Consider the following 15,867-nt stretch of genomic DNA (forward strand, 5'->3'; position numbering starts at 1 on the left):
CTTGCATAAACGTGAGCTAAAAGCATGGCTGTGTGCAGAAGAAGCCAAGAATGATTCAGTGAGGCATGTGGGAGGCTCTACAAGGGACAAACAACGTGTTATACTCCACTCCAAATAAGCCGGTCACACACTATGAGTGAGGCAAAGCTCCGAGTTCAGAGAGGCTTGCATGCAGGCGAGGATGAGTTAGCGCGATGTTGGTGCACTGCGAGGAAATGTGCTCTGTCACACACAGACCACTCATAAGTCCTACACAACACATTCATATAAACATACATATTTCAGACTGCAGCTGTTACCATCACAAACCTACAACGTGAGAGAATTCTGACCTCTCACATTTGCATTTCAGTTTTAATGATGTGAAAATGCAAGCCCAACAAAAACCACAGGCAGAGAAGTGGAGAATGGGATATTTCATTCATTGTTAAAACCTCAGGCATCTAACCCAAGATCCTAAAATGTGCAACACCACTGTGGCCATGCCTAGTCAAAAAACAAAAGATGCACACAATGCTGCCTCCAGTTGCAGGTAAAGCGTTATTTCCTGAATGTCACACCCTGAGGAGTGAAAACAATTAATTCAAACCCCAAAGCCAGGCCAGCCATACGGGTTAGCACATAAATTAGCACTCAAATTTCTTTTTCACTAAGGGGACTGAGTGCTTCAACAATTTTACTCACTTTAAACCATCCACCTTCTACGCTGGCTTTGAGGGATTTGAACAGTGGATTTTTAAGAACAGTTCCCCAGTGGTGGAAAACATCGGAGAAAAAGAAATGTGAGTGCGCCGTAGGATCTCACCGTTCTTTTCAAGCAAGAGTGGGTCAGAATGTTTCTTGCCTATGTCAGCAATGGAGCGCACAAGTGGGATGCGATTGCTGAGCTTTCTCTCATTCTGATGATGGTGTTTCTTCAGCATTGCTTCCCGCACCTTGTCACGCAAATCCTCCTTCAGCTGCCCTGACGCCACCATGCTGTCTATCACCATGTCTGAGTCACACAGTAGCAGCGGCAAAAACACAAACACACAAGAACACACAAAGAAGGTTATATATAGACCATTAAACATGTAATTATTATTGTAATAAATTCAATGCATTTCATAGTAATCGCAATGCTACCTAAAAAAATATAACAGTGATATGTAAAAGTCCTCTATTGTAAATTTACCTGCGATTTCCTCGATACTACTGGCCCTCATATCCAGCAAAACTGTGCCGTTAAGTATGCAGCTACGCAGTTCAAATAAGCTGTGTAAGGACAATGTGGCCACGTAAGGCTTACTCCACCTCTCACCACCATCTTCCACATCCTCTTCAAACTTCAGCCATCTGTAGGTAAGCACCAAAAAACAGACATGTACAGAAAGACGATAATGTTTTATTTGTACCCACATACAAGCTGTATTGCAATTCAGTAAGAGTCTGTGCTGGCTTGCAAAGCCAAGACGCTATCCATCCATCCATCCATCCATCCATCCATCCATCCATTTTCTTCTGCTTATCAGGAGCAGGTTTGGGGGGGAGCAGCCTGAGGCAAGGATGCCCACACCTCCCTCTTCCCAGCCACCTCCTCCAGCTTATACAGGGGTAGACGTTCCCAGGCCAACCAAGAGATGTAGTCTTTCCAGTGTGTCCTGGAAAACACCTCACCCACGAGGTGCCCAGGAGGCATCCTCGTCAGATGCCCTAGCCACCTCATTGGCTCCTTTCAATGTGGAGGGTTAATGGGTATACTCTGAGTCTCTCTCAGATGACTGAACTCCTTACCCCATCTCTAAGAGAGAGGCCAGCCACCCTTCAGAGATAGCTCATTTCCACTGCTTGTATCACTGATATCATTCTTTTGGTCACTATCAAGAGCTTTGCCTTTCTTCTGATCCCTTTCCTTACAACAATGAACCAATGCAGCATCAGGATTACTGCCACAGGCCCAATCTGTCTTCGAATCTCCCACTCTCTTCTCCCTTCGCTTATGAACAGGAGCCCAAGCTACTTAAACTCCTCCACTTAGAGCAGCAACTTGTCAGCCAAGATGCATTTTTTTTCTAAAGCACTGCAAATTAAGTTTCAGTTCAAATTATGTCAGTCTTTGAGATGCCAGGGAAGCTAGGTCGTCATTAGTAAACTTAGCACAAAAGTTTGTATTTGGCTGATTATTTCGTTGTTGTAAAAATGCTTTTTGTCAATAAATCTGCTCAACTGACAATCTAGGTTGAGAGTTGGGTATGTGGGTTGCACACATAAGAAACTTGCCAAATGCCAAACAGTTTATTCTCTGACCAGGACAACCACACTGACTTGCGACAAATGCTGGTTAAAGAATGTAATGCCATCCCACAGCAGTGTGTGACTAAGCTGGTGACCAGCATGAGGAGATGTCAGGCTATTGTGGCAGTGTATGGTTCTTCCACGTGCTACTGAGGCCCCTGTTTGTTCAATGAATTGTTAAATTGCCAATATGTCTTGTTTCTTCAGACGTCAATCATTCAATCCAATAAATAATCCAGACAAAAAGTAGAATAGGGCGTTTGGCATTGGCAGAGAAGATTCGGCAAGTTTTTCATGGGCACAATCCACATACTCAACTCTGCGGCTCAACCAATAAATACATTTTCCTTAAAAATATGGGACCGTTTATAACAAACAGGCGGTTGCCAAGAAGCATTGTAACAACAAAGGAATCATCGACCAAATTTATTTACTTTTTTTTGCCAAGTTTATTTCAAACCACAGCAAACAACCCTGGAAATGTTTATGTATGATATTAGTTTAGTTTTCTTTTAATATCAAATTAAAATTGAGATTGTTCAATGAAAGAAATGTTTCAGGATTGTTGCAGATTCTGGGGGCATTAAAAATGCTGTGAAGGCATTATGGAATTATTCAATTGTCATTTAAAGTACTTCACAGTAGAAAAATTCTAAAGTTCACAATGATTTTTACTGAGAAATAAGCCACTTAAGCTGATAGCTGTGATTATTTGTCAAAAAGACCTTAGGTAACACCTTCCCTTTTAAATCTAACTGAAAACTAATGGTTTTCTTTTTTCTTTAAAAAGCCAATAGATCTGTGCTGTGGGCTTCTGTTTTGTTTTTTTTTAAACTTCATATGGTCGTTATGCTGTTCACACTTTCATCTGCCTCCTAACCTGGCAGTCTCTCTCCACTCAGTGGCAGTGCCATCTCTAAAGGACAGCTCATCCATTTCGGTGAAGAGGTCGTGAGGGACGTGCTCCAGGTCATCATCCTCTGTACCCAAGATGAACTGTACCCTCTGGGATGGCGTGTCTAAACAGAGAGTGGAACAAAAGGCCAAGGTTCATTTTTGCAATAATTATAACAATAACAATAAAATTAAAGAAACTGAACAAACTGTCAGGAAATGCAGGGAAGACAGAAGTTTCCAAAATAAAGTATAAACTCAGAGCATTTTGGTTAGTGGCCCAATGTAAACAACTTTTCTTACTTCACAAGAAAATTGCACAGGGCAGATGTCTTATTCTGAAATGTTTATTTCAACTCTAAAGGATGATGTGGGAAAATGCTCTGTGAAAGCAGAGATTAAATCTACAATTATAAAGCCGGATGGATTGCGTCTATGTGTAGCTGGTCACGACAACCATCTATGTAATTGCTTTTCTTTGAGGAAGAATACCAAGAAGTGTGCTAAAGAGAATAATAAAACTCGGACGCTTTAGCAACTTCCTTTTCATGTCTGATTGAATTTAGAGATACAGTATTAGGATATCTGAAACCACAGAGAAGAAAGAAATAGATAAAGTAGATTAGAAGACTAAACTCCACAGGGAGGCAGAAATTAAATAGTTGGAAGTGAAAACGGGTGAGTTACTTTCTGTTAACACAAGGGTACATTGTGTGGTGATTTGGTGTCTATTACGCACTCAATATTAACACTTGATTTCCAACTGAAAAACATTTATTTTCTGGAGCAAAAGCAGATACTGAAACATTTTTATAAACATCCCGAACACACTGAAGTGTTTTAGTTTGTCATCTCTGTATCACTGTGATAAACTGTTTTTATAAAACACATTTTTAGTCCTATCCCAAAAAGTCTACCTCAGAATATTGACACTTTAAATGATAAAACCGTGCTTTAAAAATAAAAGTATCTTTTGTTAGATGCACTGTTACAAGGCTCGATTCAGTCTTTCATTGAGTTCAAAGTACTGCTTGGTTGCTTACGAGTCTTACAGCTGGAATGACGCAGCAACTTCAATCACAAATGCGTACGCACATCACTTAAAATGCCGGAGCCTTCAGTCTGTCAGAGGCCGTTCACAGCGGCCTTTAATGCCTTTTAGAGCTGCACTGTTTGACGTATGGAGAAAATCAGAGGGTTAAACAAAAGTAATTATCTAATTGCCCACAGTGGCTACATTTTTTTTTAACTTAAGCTTTTTGTGGATGCTTTACTTAAAGATTTTATGTGGAGTTTTTCATTCATTATATTAAAAGATTCTACCTATTCTAGATTATAGGAGATTCTATTTAATATGTGAAGGAAGCCCATTAGTGTGCGGTAATAGATAAGGTAAGGTTCAAAGGTACACACTAGCTGCGAGCTACAATACTGTGGGATGGGATATAAGAAAACAGAGCAGACTAGAGAAAGAAAAGTAAAAAAAAAAATGGCATGTGATATGGATGAAATTGCAATTAAGTTCAAAATAGTCGCCAACCATAAGTAGGAGAATCCCTGCCATCTTCTTTCCCCTCCTCGGAATCTCTATTCTTCTTCTTTCTTTGCTTGTGTCCTCTGTGGCGATGCCTCCGCTTACTCTCCCTCCCAAGAGGAACATGGACACCCACGTACACTGCTCTGTGGCCTAGGAAAAGTAAAGATGCAATATCTATTGACACACTGTATTACACTGTGACACAGCTTCTAATCTGCAAACACTTTACCAGCACCAATAATTGGATGTGAAAAAAGAGATTCATTGAAATTTTATTAATTATTGTCTGCTTGTGTAGGAAATAAAAGGAGGGGAGAAACGCCATTCAACCTCCTTATGCATGTTAACATAATCATTTGTCTGCCAGAGGACACGGTGCAACTTACCTGTTCCCAACACACCTGTTTGGAAGCCACAAACACAAAAACCAGCAGATCCAGAGTCAAGCAGAACATAAATGAGTGAATAAATAACTACACATAACAAATATTATAGAAATCTGTTTCTATTTTGTGTATCTGAAAGGAAAGAAAATATTGTTCAATATATGAGGATATGATTTTTAAATCAACAAATCCTGGCTCAAGTTTAAATGACCACAACTGCTATACATCTTGTTATAATGGATCTACATAAAATTTGCACTTTTTTTTCCTCTTCAGATAAAGAAGTAACAGTTCTATATCTAGCAAACCTGACAGATTCGAGGTACAACTCCTCGGGTATAACGACAGCATACAGCTCACAAACCACATGTGCAGCAACATTATTTTGTGCATTTTTTCGTGGACAATCCCGACACTGCAACTGTGCAGAGTGGAAATGCTATAGTCATTTCCTGCATATCGGTAGCTTAAATTTTTAACTTATAGAAAAAAATAATTAGATTGTGGAGCAGATCTACCATTCAAGTTCTCACTTGAAAAGGTCATCCATGCTCTCATTTCAGACTTCACTACAATAATGCACTTTACACCAACCATCAGTTACAATAAAATGTACAGGCTAGAGTTAATTAAAAATTTAGCTGCCAAGCTTTAAAAACATAGCAAAAGGAGTGATTTTCTTGTTGGCTTTTAAAGCTCTACGCTCCTATCAGGCTCCTGCTTCACATCTGCAAGTTGCCGAGCTTATATAGGGCTTTAAAGTGGAATGAAACACTAATATTAAAAAACACTAAACTATGTTGAAAAAGGTTTACACTGTGAAAGCAGTATCATATTTCCAGGGACACACACATTCAAGAAAAAAGGCAATTAATTTCTTTCCTATTCTTTTGAGAGCTTCAAATAAAAAAAATAATATGGAGGAAAACCATAAACGTGACACCCCACACCAGTTTGATCTTCTCTTCATTATTGTTACTGCAACAAAGGAGCCATATTGCAAAAAGACAGCACCCCATTTTCACCCTGCATTTGCTACCAATACCCTTTTCTTTGTAGATGAGTCATCGTTCTTTGATCTGAATGGGAGGAGGATTAAAATCAAGAGAAAAGGATTGAGCGTAGGGGACACAAGCACAAGTCTAACAGATGGAGACAAACACCGAGAGCAAAGACAACAGAAAAAAGGCGCAGGAGATGAAAGAGCATGAAGAGAAGAAAAAAAAATGGACAGCTTAGCTGGACAGAAAGCAGAGGGCTCCAGCAGTGCCTTAAAACTGAGATAATACTGAGAGGAAGTTATAGTTATGGATCCACTTGAAGAAAGATGCTTTTACTTGAATCTTGAAAGTGTTTCCACCTGATGAGTGCTGGCTTAATCCTACATTTCCATTACACAGTAAAGCACAAGAAATATCAATAGTTGCAAGAAAAATACTTGTGGTCTGGCAGTTTTAAACTTACTTTCAAAATCGTCTTTCTCATGGTTTGAGAGAGTGGCGAAGCTCGTCTTTCCGTGGTCAACAATCGCCTCCTCATCTAGACCCTGACAAAAAAAAAAAAGAATAGGTAAGAAGCTAAAAGAGAAGGATTGATGGTTTGCATAAGAAAAATGTGTATTTTCACATTAGTTATGCATTTTTTGTGTTTTATTTTCCCATTTTTTTATGATTTTTTTAGAAAACTGGACCCTAAAAGCTTTTATGCTTTGATAGATGATCAAGGGACACCTTGATCACTCTGCAGGGGTTTAAAGCAGAAATAACAATGTCAGAAAATCACCTGTGAGGTGGGTGAACAAGTTGTTTTTGGATTTGTATATATACACCCCATAGTCAATAATGCTGCAGCTTTGCATTTAAGCTCATAAGTACAACAAGCTTTTTGGTTTTACACACAGCTAATAGCTCATTTCCAGACCACTTAACATGGCAGTCAAGAGAATCAACTTTGCCAATGATCTGCACAAAAGTGCAATTAAGGGCACTTAATGAGCAGTAGACAGATAACACATCTTATTTTCCCTCAATGAAATAACATAGTCAAACAGGTTAAATTTAGACCAAGTCTTTAACAACCCTGTCCACTGTATAATGCAGGACGGTATCACTTGCTGTTTTATTATCTATGTGCCATTTACCTCAAACTAATTAGTCTGTATTGTACAATATATTAATTGTTGTAGTCCATGCAATTAAGGTTATGTTTCACAGCAACATCAAGAGGCTGGCTGGAGTCATTTAAAAAAAAAAAAAGAGAGAGAGAGAACATGACCTTAGTGAACATAATTAGCTTGATATCACTAGCATGGACACATCTAGAGATAAGGAGTTTGCAACAGTGAGGACATAAAGCTGTCAGGACACATAAAAACAAAGCCACATATCATTAACATTTCTTTATCAAATAATAGCACCCATAAAATCAGTATTACAGCACAGCAGCACACATTATCACACATGTGCTATACTGGTGAGGACACAACTGCCCCATTGATCGCCCAGAGCATTAATCATTTACCAGTATAGGCATAACCTGAACCTTCAACGTGAAGGCGGCCCAATCTTTACACTAACTTTAAACCAAACCGCACCTCAAAAAATGTGAAATGCTCTCGCAAGTGCACAGGTGTAACGAGACAAATTCACACCTAAATAGACAAAAACAACAGACTTGAGAGATGCTTTGCTGGAAAAAGTCTGGGTGTGTCTAACACTGGAAAATACCAGGTGACACACGTTGTACTGAGGCAACAACCACAACAATAGGGGGGGGGGGGGGGGGTGGGGGGGGGGGGGGGGGGGGGGGAAAGCCAATTTGCCAATTGATTCTCAAATCAAATCCCCAGTGTCACTGTGAATCTATTCGGCAAATCAAACTAGGCAGATCAATTTACTTTAACCATTACACCTCTGAGACACTGCATTTGTGAAGGGGGCACCTCCGACAATTTCAATAAGTTCAGCTTATTTACAAGGGAGAAAATCAACAGAAGATGGGGTTGTCCCGTCATAACAGGAAAATATTACATTTTACATAAAACATTACATAAATATTACATTTAAGGCTATTAAATAGCTGATTTAAATTTAACAATAGATATAAAAAGACTTCAACATCACAATGTGGCACAGGTTCCTGAGTACTGTTGTATGTGTCAACTCACTGAGTGAGAGGTGAAAGTAAGAAAGAGCAGCTTCTGTCAGTGGTTTGACGCTACGTAAAGCAAATATTGAAACAGTTTCAAACGCTTTCAATCAGTTTCACTTTTGACAAAACTAACATTAACTATAAAAAGGTATCGTGATCAGGAAGGAACAGCTTTTTTTTTTTAGCCAGACATGCATATAGACTCAAAGAGTAAGCTAATCCTAGCTCTGACTGTCAGGCTGATACAAAACAGAGATACCCAGTATTAGGTCTGAGATAAACCAATCCTTGTAGCTAGGATAATATATTTTCTTTCAGGTTTTTTATACAAATAAGGTTGAGAAAAGGATGAAGACTATATCAACCAAAAATCTTAAGTTAATCTAATTCCTTATTATATTTGTAATATAATTATTTTTCTGCGACTTCACAAATATGTGACCTTCAGTATCTTATGTAAGTCACGCATAACAAGAAAACATTTCAACAAATACAAATCATCTGCTCTCATGCCTTAAGGACAAACACTTTGACGCAATACAATTCCCAATTGGAGGAGCCCGTCAACCCCTTCAGCCAATCACAGAGAGGCACAGCTGCCATGCAGGAGTGAGTGGAAACAAAAGGTGATGCTAGACATATGCTGGAAAGATACACGACACCTGAATGATATCACGGCCTTGTGTGCCACAGCATCCCAGTCATCTCTGCTATTCACACTTAGTTTCTTTCATTTTGATGGAAAGCACATACTCTTCTGCTCTCCCTCGTCCGTTATTGGCCTACTTGTATGAATGCGTCTTTAATGACATTCAGATATCGACACACATTTCCACCTACAATGAATGATGCCATCTGTGACTGAGCTTGTGTGAGCACTTATAAGTTTGGGAGCTTGCGTGTTTCTCAGTTGTTGGTGAATTTATATGATAATGAAGCACACTGCTCTCTGGCAGTGCCTTGATGGGGAGCAGTAATGATTCAGCGTAGGGAGAAGCACAGCAAGAAATTAATCTGTGTCTCTCTAGTAACTGCTGTTCTTTCCAAACAGCACAGCATGAAGGTTCAGTAAAAGTGACCAACAGTGACTAAACTGGAACGGGTTTCTCCTTGTCATTCGTGATCAAAAAGTGCCAAGAAATATAACTAAGTGGGTGCCACACATCCAAGACGGAAGTTTGGCATTTAGTTGTTGACATCCTGTTTTTATATTTGTTTGTTTTATTCAGATGTGACTATTTGGAGGAAAAAGTACAGCTAAGGAGATTAGCTAATGCTAGCTGGCCTAGACAAGTTGCATCTATAATTCATTGTGATATTAAATGGAAGGCTGATTTTGGATAGCAAAAAGCAGGCTAAATATATGTACCCAATACCTCTTGGAGAAATTGGACAGCTAACTGTTTTTTTGCCAGGTGCAGAAAACCCCCAACTGGGAGCCGTGGGTGAGGCACTTTGATATTCTTTACCATGGCAACCAACCAAACTAAGGTGTTGCAAATATCTGATCAGCCAGGAGCAAAGACAATGATCCTCCAAGCATTATTTTTCTTATCAGTATTATCTTGTCTGCGGATATCATTTGTTACAGGTATGGACACTAGAGAGTAGCCATATCCAATTCTCCCATATTGTTATTGTCCCATACTGTAACATCTAGTCCTTTTACTGAATCAGAACTCTGGGGTGATCCAGTGACCGCTGCGAAAGAGCAGCTAACAATCAGGGAAAGACCAGATGACAGACTGGAAAGACTGCTGACAGGAGGGAATAGACCCTAATGGGGCTGGTGTGGGTTAGCACCTCATACCAGCAGGACCCAGCGCTTTTTAGCATACTTGGGTACACCCAATATTGCTACAGAAATCTCAAAGGAAAAGATACCCTTTCCGTATGGATTTAATGGCAATGAACCATGGAACGTAACCAATGATCAGCCAGCATTGCAAATAATGGACCATCAAAGGAAAGAATTCTGCAGAACTACATTTGTGACTGGTCAAAACTAACAACTGACATGGGCCTTAAAATCCACCAAGGTAGGAAGAAGTAACGCAGCGAGCTGAGAAAGTGGTCTTGCATTGACACATACGTTTTAAGAAGTAAGTCAAATTGAAGTCCAGAGGCAGGAAAATCCCCACAATCCTTAGGGTATCAGCACCCCGTTCGAAGTTCATTGTCATACAGACCCCCCCAATAGTCTCCTGATTGGAACTCAGTCAAATCCAGCCAGTAGCAGTTCCCAAACTTGAGCTTAGCCAGCCACACCCAATATTAGATTCTAGCACAGGGCCCGGCCATTTAATATCAGCCCCTAGCTTAGAGTTTAGCCACCAACAGCTAGCAACACATTTGTGTACAGATGTAAGCCAGCCACAATCAACACCATGTTCCAGCCCAGAGCTCATCCAGAAGCAGCCAACAGAATCTTTGAACACTGAGTCTAGCCAAGCACTGCCAGCAAGGGAAAGGAAGATGGAAGGTAGGAAAGATCAGATTATGTGGCCCAGATCCAGTGAGAAAAGAAAGTGGGAAACCATTGACTCGGAACTGGCTCTTATACTAGACGAACAAATGGGTCCAGTTTAAAGGAAGTTGGAGAACCTGGGAACCATCATCTACAGCTATGGGGCCGAGCGATTTGGGGTAAAGAACAAGACTCAGAGACAGCAGAAAGGCCCTTTAAACCAGGTAAAGTCCAGGAGACAGTAGGAAATTGACAGATTAGTGAAAGAGAGAAGACAACTGAGGAAACAATGGAGGAGGGCCTATGAGACAGAAAGGGAGGAACTCACTGCCCTGCAGGAGGAAATAAGGCAACAACTCACTAAGCTGCGAAGAGCAGAACACCTCACACCCATACAACTTTGTTAAGGGCCTTTTTGTCGAAGAGAAGAGCGGGTGCCTCAAAATGCCCATAAAAGACCTGGAAGATCATCTGAGGAAAACTTACTCTGAGGATTGGAGGCATGAGCCAGTTACCATTCCAAGTGATATGCCGCCTATCCAGGGACCTGAACACCAAATGGACATAAGACCGCCTACATGGAGTAAAGTGGAGAAGGTAGTGAAGCAGGCAAGAGCAGCATCAGCCCCAGGACCTAATGGCATCTCATATAGGCTAAATAAAAACACCCCACAAGTTCTCAAATACCTGTGGAAGCTGATGAAGGTAGTGTGGCAGAAAGGAGTGATTCCAAAGGCTTGGCGAAAAGCAAGAGGTATTCTGATCCCTAAGGAGAAGAACTCCTCATCCATCAGCCAGTTTTGCAGATCAGCCTGCAGAACTTAGAGGGAAAGATCTTCAGTGTCTTGGCCCAAAGATTATCTACTTTCCTACAAAGAAACAACTACAGGGAGTGCAGAATTATTAGGCAAATGAGTATTTTGTCCACATCATCCTCTTCATGCATGTCGTCTTACTCAAAGCTGTATAGGCTTGAAAGCCTACTACCAACTAAGCATATTAGGTGATGTGCATCTCTGTAATGAGAAGGGGTGTGGTCTAATGACATCAACACCCTATATCAGGTGTGCATAATTATTAGGCAACGTCCTTTCCTTTGGCAAAATGGGTCAAAAGAAGGACTTGACAGGCTCAGAAAAGTCAAAAATAGTGAGATATCTTGCAGAGGGATGCAGCAGTCTCAAAATTGCAAAGCTTCTGAAGCGTGATCATCGAACAATCAAGCGTTTCATTCAAAATAGTCAACAGGGTCGCAAGAATGGTAAATGGTAAATGGCCTGTATTTATATAGCGCTTTACTAGTCCCTAAGGACCCCAAAGCGCTTTACATATCCAGTCATCCACCCATTCACACACACATTCACACACTGGTGATGGCAAGCTACATTGTAGCCACAGCCACCCTGGGGCGCACTGACAGAGGCGAGGCTGCCGGACACTGGCGCCACCGGGTCCTCTGACCACCACCAGTAGGCAACGGGTGAAGTGTCTTGCCCAAGGACACAACGACCGAGACTGTCCAAGCCGGGGCTCGAACCGGCAACCTTCCGATTACAAGGCGAACTCCCAACTCTTGAGCCACGATCGCCATAAATTCAAAATAGTCAACAGGGTCGCAAGAAGCGTGTGGAAAAACCAAGGCGCAAAATAACTGCCCATGAACTGAGAAAAGTCAAGCGTGCAGCTGCCAAGATGCCACTTGCCACCAGTTTGGCCATATTTCAGAGCTGCAACATCACTGGAGTGCCCAAAAGCACAAGGTGTGCAATACTCAGAGACATGGCCAAGGTAAGAAAGGCTGAAAGACGACCACCACTGAACAAGACACACAAGCTGAAACGTCAAGACTGGGCCAAGAAATATCTCAAGACTGATTTTTCTAAGGTTTTATGGACTGATGAAATGAGAGTGAGTCTTGATGGGCCAGATGGATGGGCCCGTGGCTGGATTGGTAAAGGGCAGAGAGCTCCAGTCCGACTCAGACGCCAGCAAGGTGGAGGTGGAGTACTGGTTTGGGCTGGTATCATCAAAGATGAGCTTGTGGGGCCTTTTCGGGTTGAGGATGGAGTCAAGCTCAACTCCCAGTCCTACTGCCAGTTTCTGGAAGACACCTTCTTCAAGCAGTGGTACAGGAAGAAGTCTGCATCCTTCAAGAAAAACATGATTTTCATGCAGGACAATGCTCCATCACACGCGTCCAAGTACTCCACAGCATGGCTGGCAAGAAAGGGTATAAAAGAAGAAAAACTAATGACATGGCCACCTTGTTCACCTGATCTGAACCCCATTGAGAACCTGTGGTCCATCATCAAATGTGAGATTTACAAGGAGGGAAAACAGTACACCTCTCTGAACAGTGTCTGGGAGGCTGTGGTTGCTGCTGCACGCAATGTTGATGGTGAACAGATCAAAACACTGACAGAATCCATGGATGGCAGGCTTTTGAGTGTCCTTGCAAAGAAAGGTGGCTATATTGGTCGCTGATTTGTTTTTGTTTTGTTTTTGAATGTCAGAAATGTATATTTGTGAATGTGGAGATGTTATATTGGTTTCACTGGTAAAAATAAATAATTGAAATGGATATATATTTGTTTTTTGTTAAGTTGCCTAATAATTATGCACAGTAATAGTCACCTGCACACACAGATATCCCCCTAAAATAGCTAAAACTAAAAACAAACTAAAAACTACTTCCAAAAACATTCAGCTTTGATATTAATGAGTTTCTTGGGTTCATTGAGAACATGGTTGTTGTTCAATAATAAAATTATTCCTCAAAAATACAACTTGCCTAATAATTCTGCACTCCCTGTATATTGACACATTAGTGCAGAAGGCTTGCATCCGGGGCTTCTCGGGATATCTGGAACATGCCAGCATCATCTGGCACCAGATTCAAACTGCCAAGAAAGAACAAAGAGACCTTCATGTGGTCTTTTTAGAACTTGCCAACACCTTTGGGTCAGTTCCGCACAAGATCTTGTGGATGACTTTCAACTATTTCAGCGTACCAAACCATATCACAGGACTGGTCAAGACCTACTTTCAGGATTTACAGTTTTGTGTGACAGCTGAGAACACCACCACAGCCTGGCAGCACCTGGGAATTGGAGTTATGGTAGGCTGCACGATTTCCCCTCTGGGATTTATCATGGCAATGGAATTGATCATGCGGGAATCTCGGTGGGTAGTGGGAGGTGAAAGACTCAAGAGTGGCCTTTGTCTTCCTCCCATTGGAGCCTACATGGATGACATGACCATCATTACAACAACAAAACCATGTACTAGGCCATTGCTACAGAAGCTCCAGGAAAACATAGAATGGGCAGGAATGGAGTTTAAGCCAAGTAAATCTCGCAGCATCTGCATCATAAAAGGAAAACTGACAGCCGAGCAATTCTATATCGGTGGAGAACCAATTCCAACAGTCTTAGAGAAGCCCATAAAGAGCCTGGGACGGTAGTATAACAGAGACCTTAATGATACGTGGCAACTGGCACTCACAGACTCCCAGGACCCCATAGTGAGAGGCACTGCTCCCACCCGAGCAACGGGGAGGAAGTGGACCCCAACCCTCATCTGTGCTACAGGCCAAATCTGCTCTCTGGCATCGTGACGTGGTGGGTCATGTCCAACAGGGCAGAGGATTTGGTCTTGGAGCAGTAACACCTCGGTGGCAACTGAACATCGAAAAATGGTGAAGGAGGTGCGTCGACAGGAGGAAACACCCAGACATGCCAGAGCCAAGCAGGGCCGCTGGATGAATTGGGAGAGTGTGGAAAAGAGGAAATCTGGGGAATGGAGTCTAGACTAATTTTCGTCATCAATGTGACATATGATGTGCTACCTTCCCCAATAAATCTGCAGCTGTGGTTTGGAAAGGACCCATCCTGCCCCCTGTGTACAGTCCCAGCCACACTCAAGCACATCTTGGTTGGTTGTACGACTAGCCTTACTCAGGGCAGATATACATGGAGACACAACCAGGTCCTCAGGTGTGTAGCAGAGAAAGTTGAGTGCAAAAGAAAATCCATCAACGCTCAACCTTTCACGAACCAAGAGGATCGTTGGCTTTCATCAACATTTGTCCAGGAGGGAGACAAGTCGAGGGCAAGCCCCTCAACCCCGGACCTGGGCCTGCTGAAGGTTGCCAGGGATTGGCAGATGCAAGTGGACTTGGATCAGAAGCAAATTTTCCAGCAGGGATTGTAACAACTACTCTGCGACCAGACCTCGTCCTTTGGTCTAGCGCCCAAAAACTTGCATACATCATTGAGCTGACAGTACCATTTGAGGAAGCATTTGAGCGTAAGAAGCTACGGTATGACAACTTGGCAGCTGAGGCAGAGGACAGAGGCTGGAGGATCAAGGTGCGCCCGGTGGAAGTGGGGTGCAGGGGCTTTGTTGCCAGTAAAACAGCAACATTGCTAAGAGAGATTGGGATCAGAGGACAGGCGCAACGGCAGGCTATAAGAGAATTAGCTAACACTGCTGAGAGGACCAGTCACTGGCTATGGCTAAAAAGGGCTGACATCATTTGGGCAGCTAAGGCAGTAAGCTAACCGCGAGAGAAAAAAAAAAAAAAATTCAGCTCTTCTCCCCTCTGCTCTTGTTCCCTTTTCTGGGAGGGAGTGGGGGGGTAGAGCGTACCTCCTGATCAGGCGGGGAGGTGTGGGAAGCCAGATTGGGCGCACCCCTTCCGGCTCTCCTCTCTCCTATCTTGTCTTTTTGTCTTACTTCTCTCTATCACCTTTTCTATCCCTTTGAGGAAGTTACCTCTTTAGTATTTATAGAGCCTAACTATTATTTCTCAGTTGCAGTGAATAGATAGGAGAAAATAACTATACAAAACTAAACAGAAGAAAGAAGAAGAGAAATAACAATTTAATATAAACTAGTGACACACTCCGGGGCCTGATCAACCCTGGCAGGGCCTCCTTGGTTGAGAGTGTCTAGTGATAATTGTCAAAGCACCCAATGAATCCAAGGTCCACTACTGACGATGTGTCCAAATTTCAATATGATAATCTAGATCAGATCTCTAATCCCTAAACCTAATCAAGGGGAAAAAAAGATGGCATATTAGCTTGGGTAAAAGACTGAAAGTTGAGACACACGATGTGTGCTTTAATCGGCTAAATAACCAGCACCCTAAAGAT

General features: G+C 41.9%; 1 protein-coding gene across 9 annotated transcripts in view; it reads right to left on the reverse strand.

Moving 5' to 3' along the window:
• LOC102290413 (sodium bicarbonate cotransporter 3) overlaps positions 1 to 15,867 on the reverse strand; it is a 64,465-nt gene that overhangs the window by 20,774 nt on the left and 27,824 nt on the right. For 8 of the 9 annotated variants that reach the window (XM_042222659.1, XM_014335279.2, XM_042222664.1 and 5 more), the window contains exons 2-6: positions 6,556 to 6,637; positions 4,709 to 4,855; positions 3,155 to 3,293; positions 1,175 to 1,335; positions 806 to 994 (exon numbers count right to left, since the gene is read on the reverse strand). In XM_042222659.1, the coding sequence (XP_042078593.1) occupies positions 806 to 994; positions 1,175 to 1,335; positions 3,155 to 3,293; positions 4,709 to 4,855; positions 6,556 to 6,637 (718 nt within the window). The remainder of the gene's footprint in view (positions 1 to 805; positions 995 to 1,174; positions 1,336 to 3,154; positions 3,294 to 4,708; positions 4,856 to 6,555; positions 6,638 to 15,867) is intronic. The other variant, XM_042222660.1, reaches the window with a different exon arrangement.

The sequence above is a fragment of the Haplochromis burtoni genome, unplaced genomic scaffold (genome assembly GCF_018398535.1).
Source record: "Haplochromis burtoni strain Fernald_Lab_line unplaced genomic scaffold, NCSU_Asbu1 Contig_90, whole genome shotgun sequence".
Lineage (NCBI taxonomy): Eukaryota > Metazoa > Chordata > Actinopteri > Cichliformes > Cichlidae > Haplochromis > Haplochromis burtoni.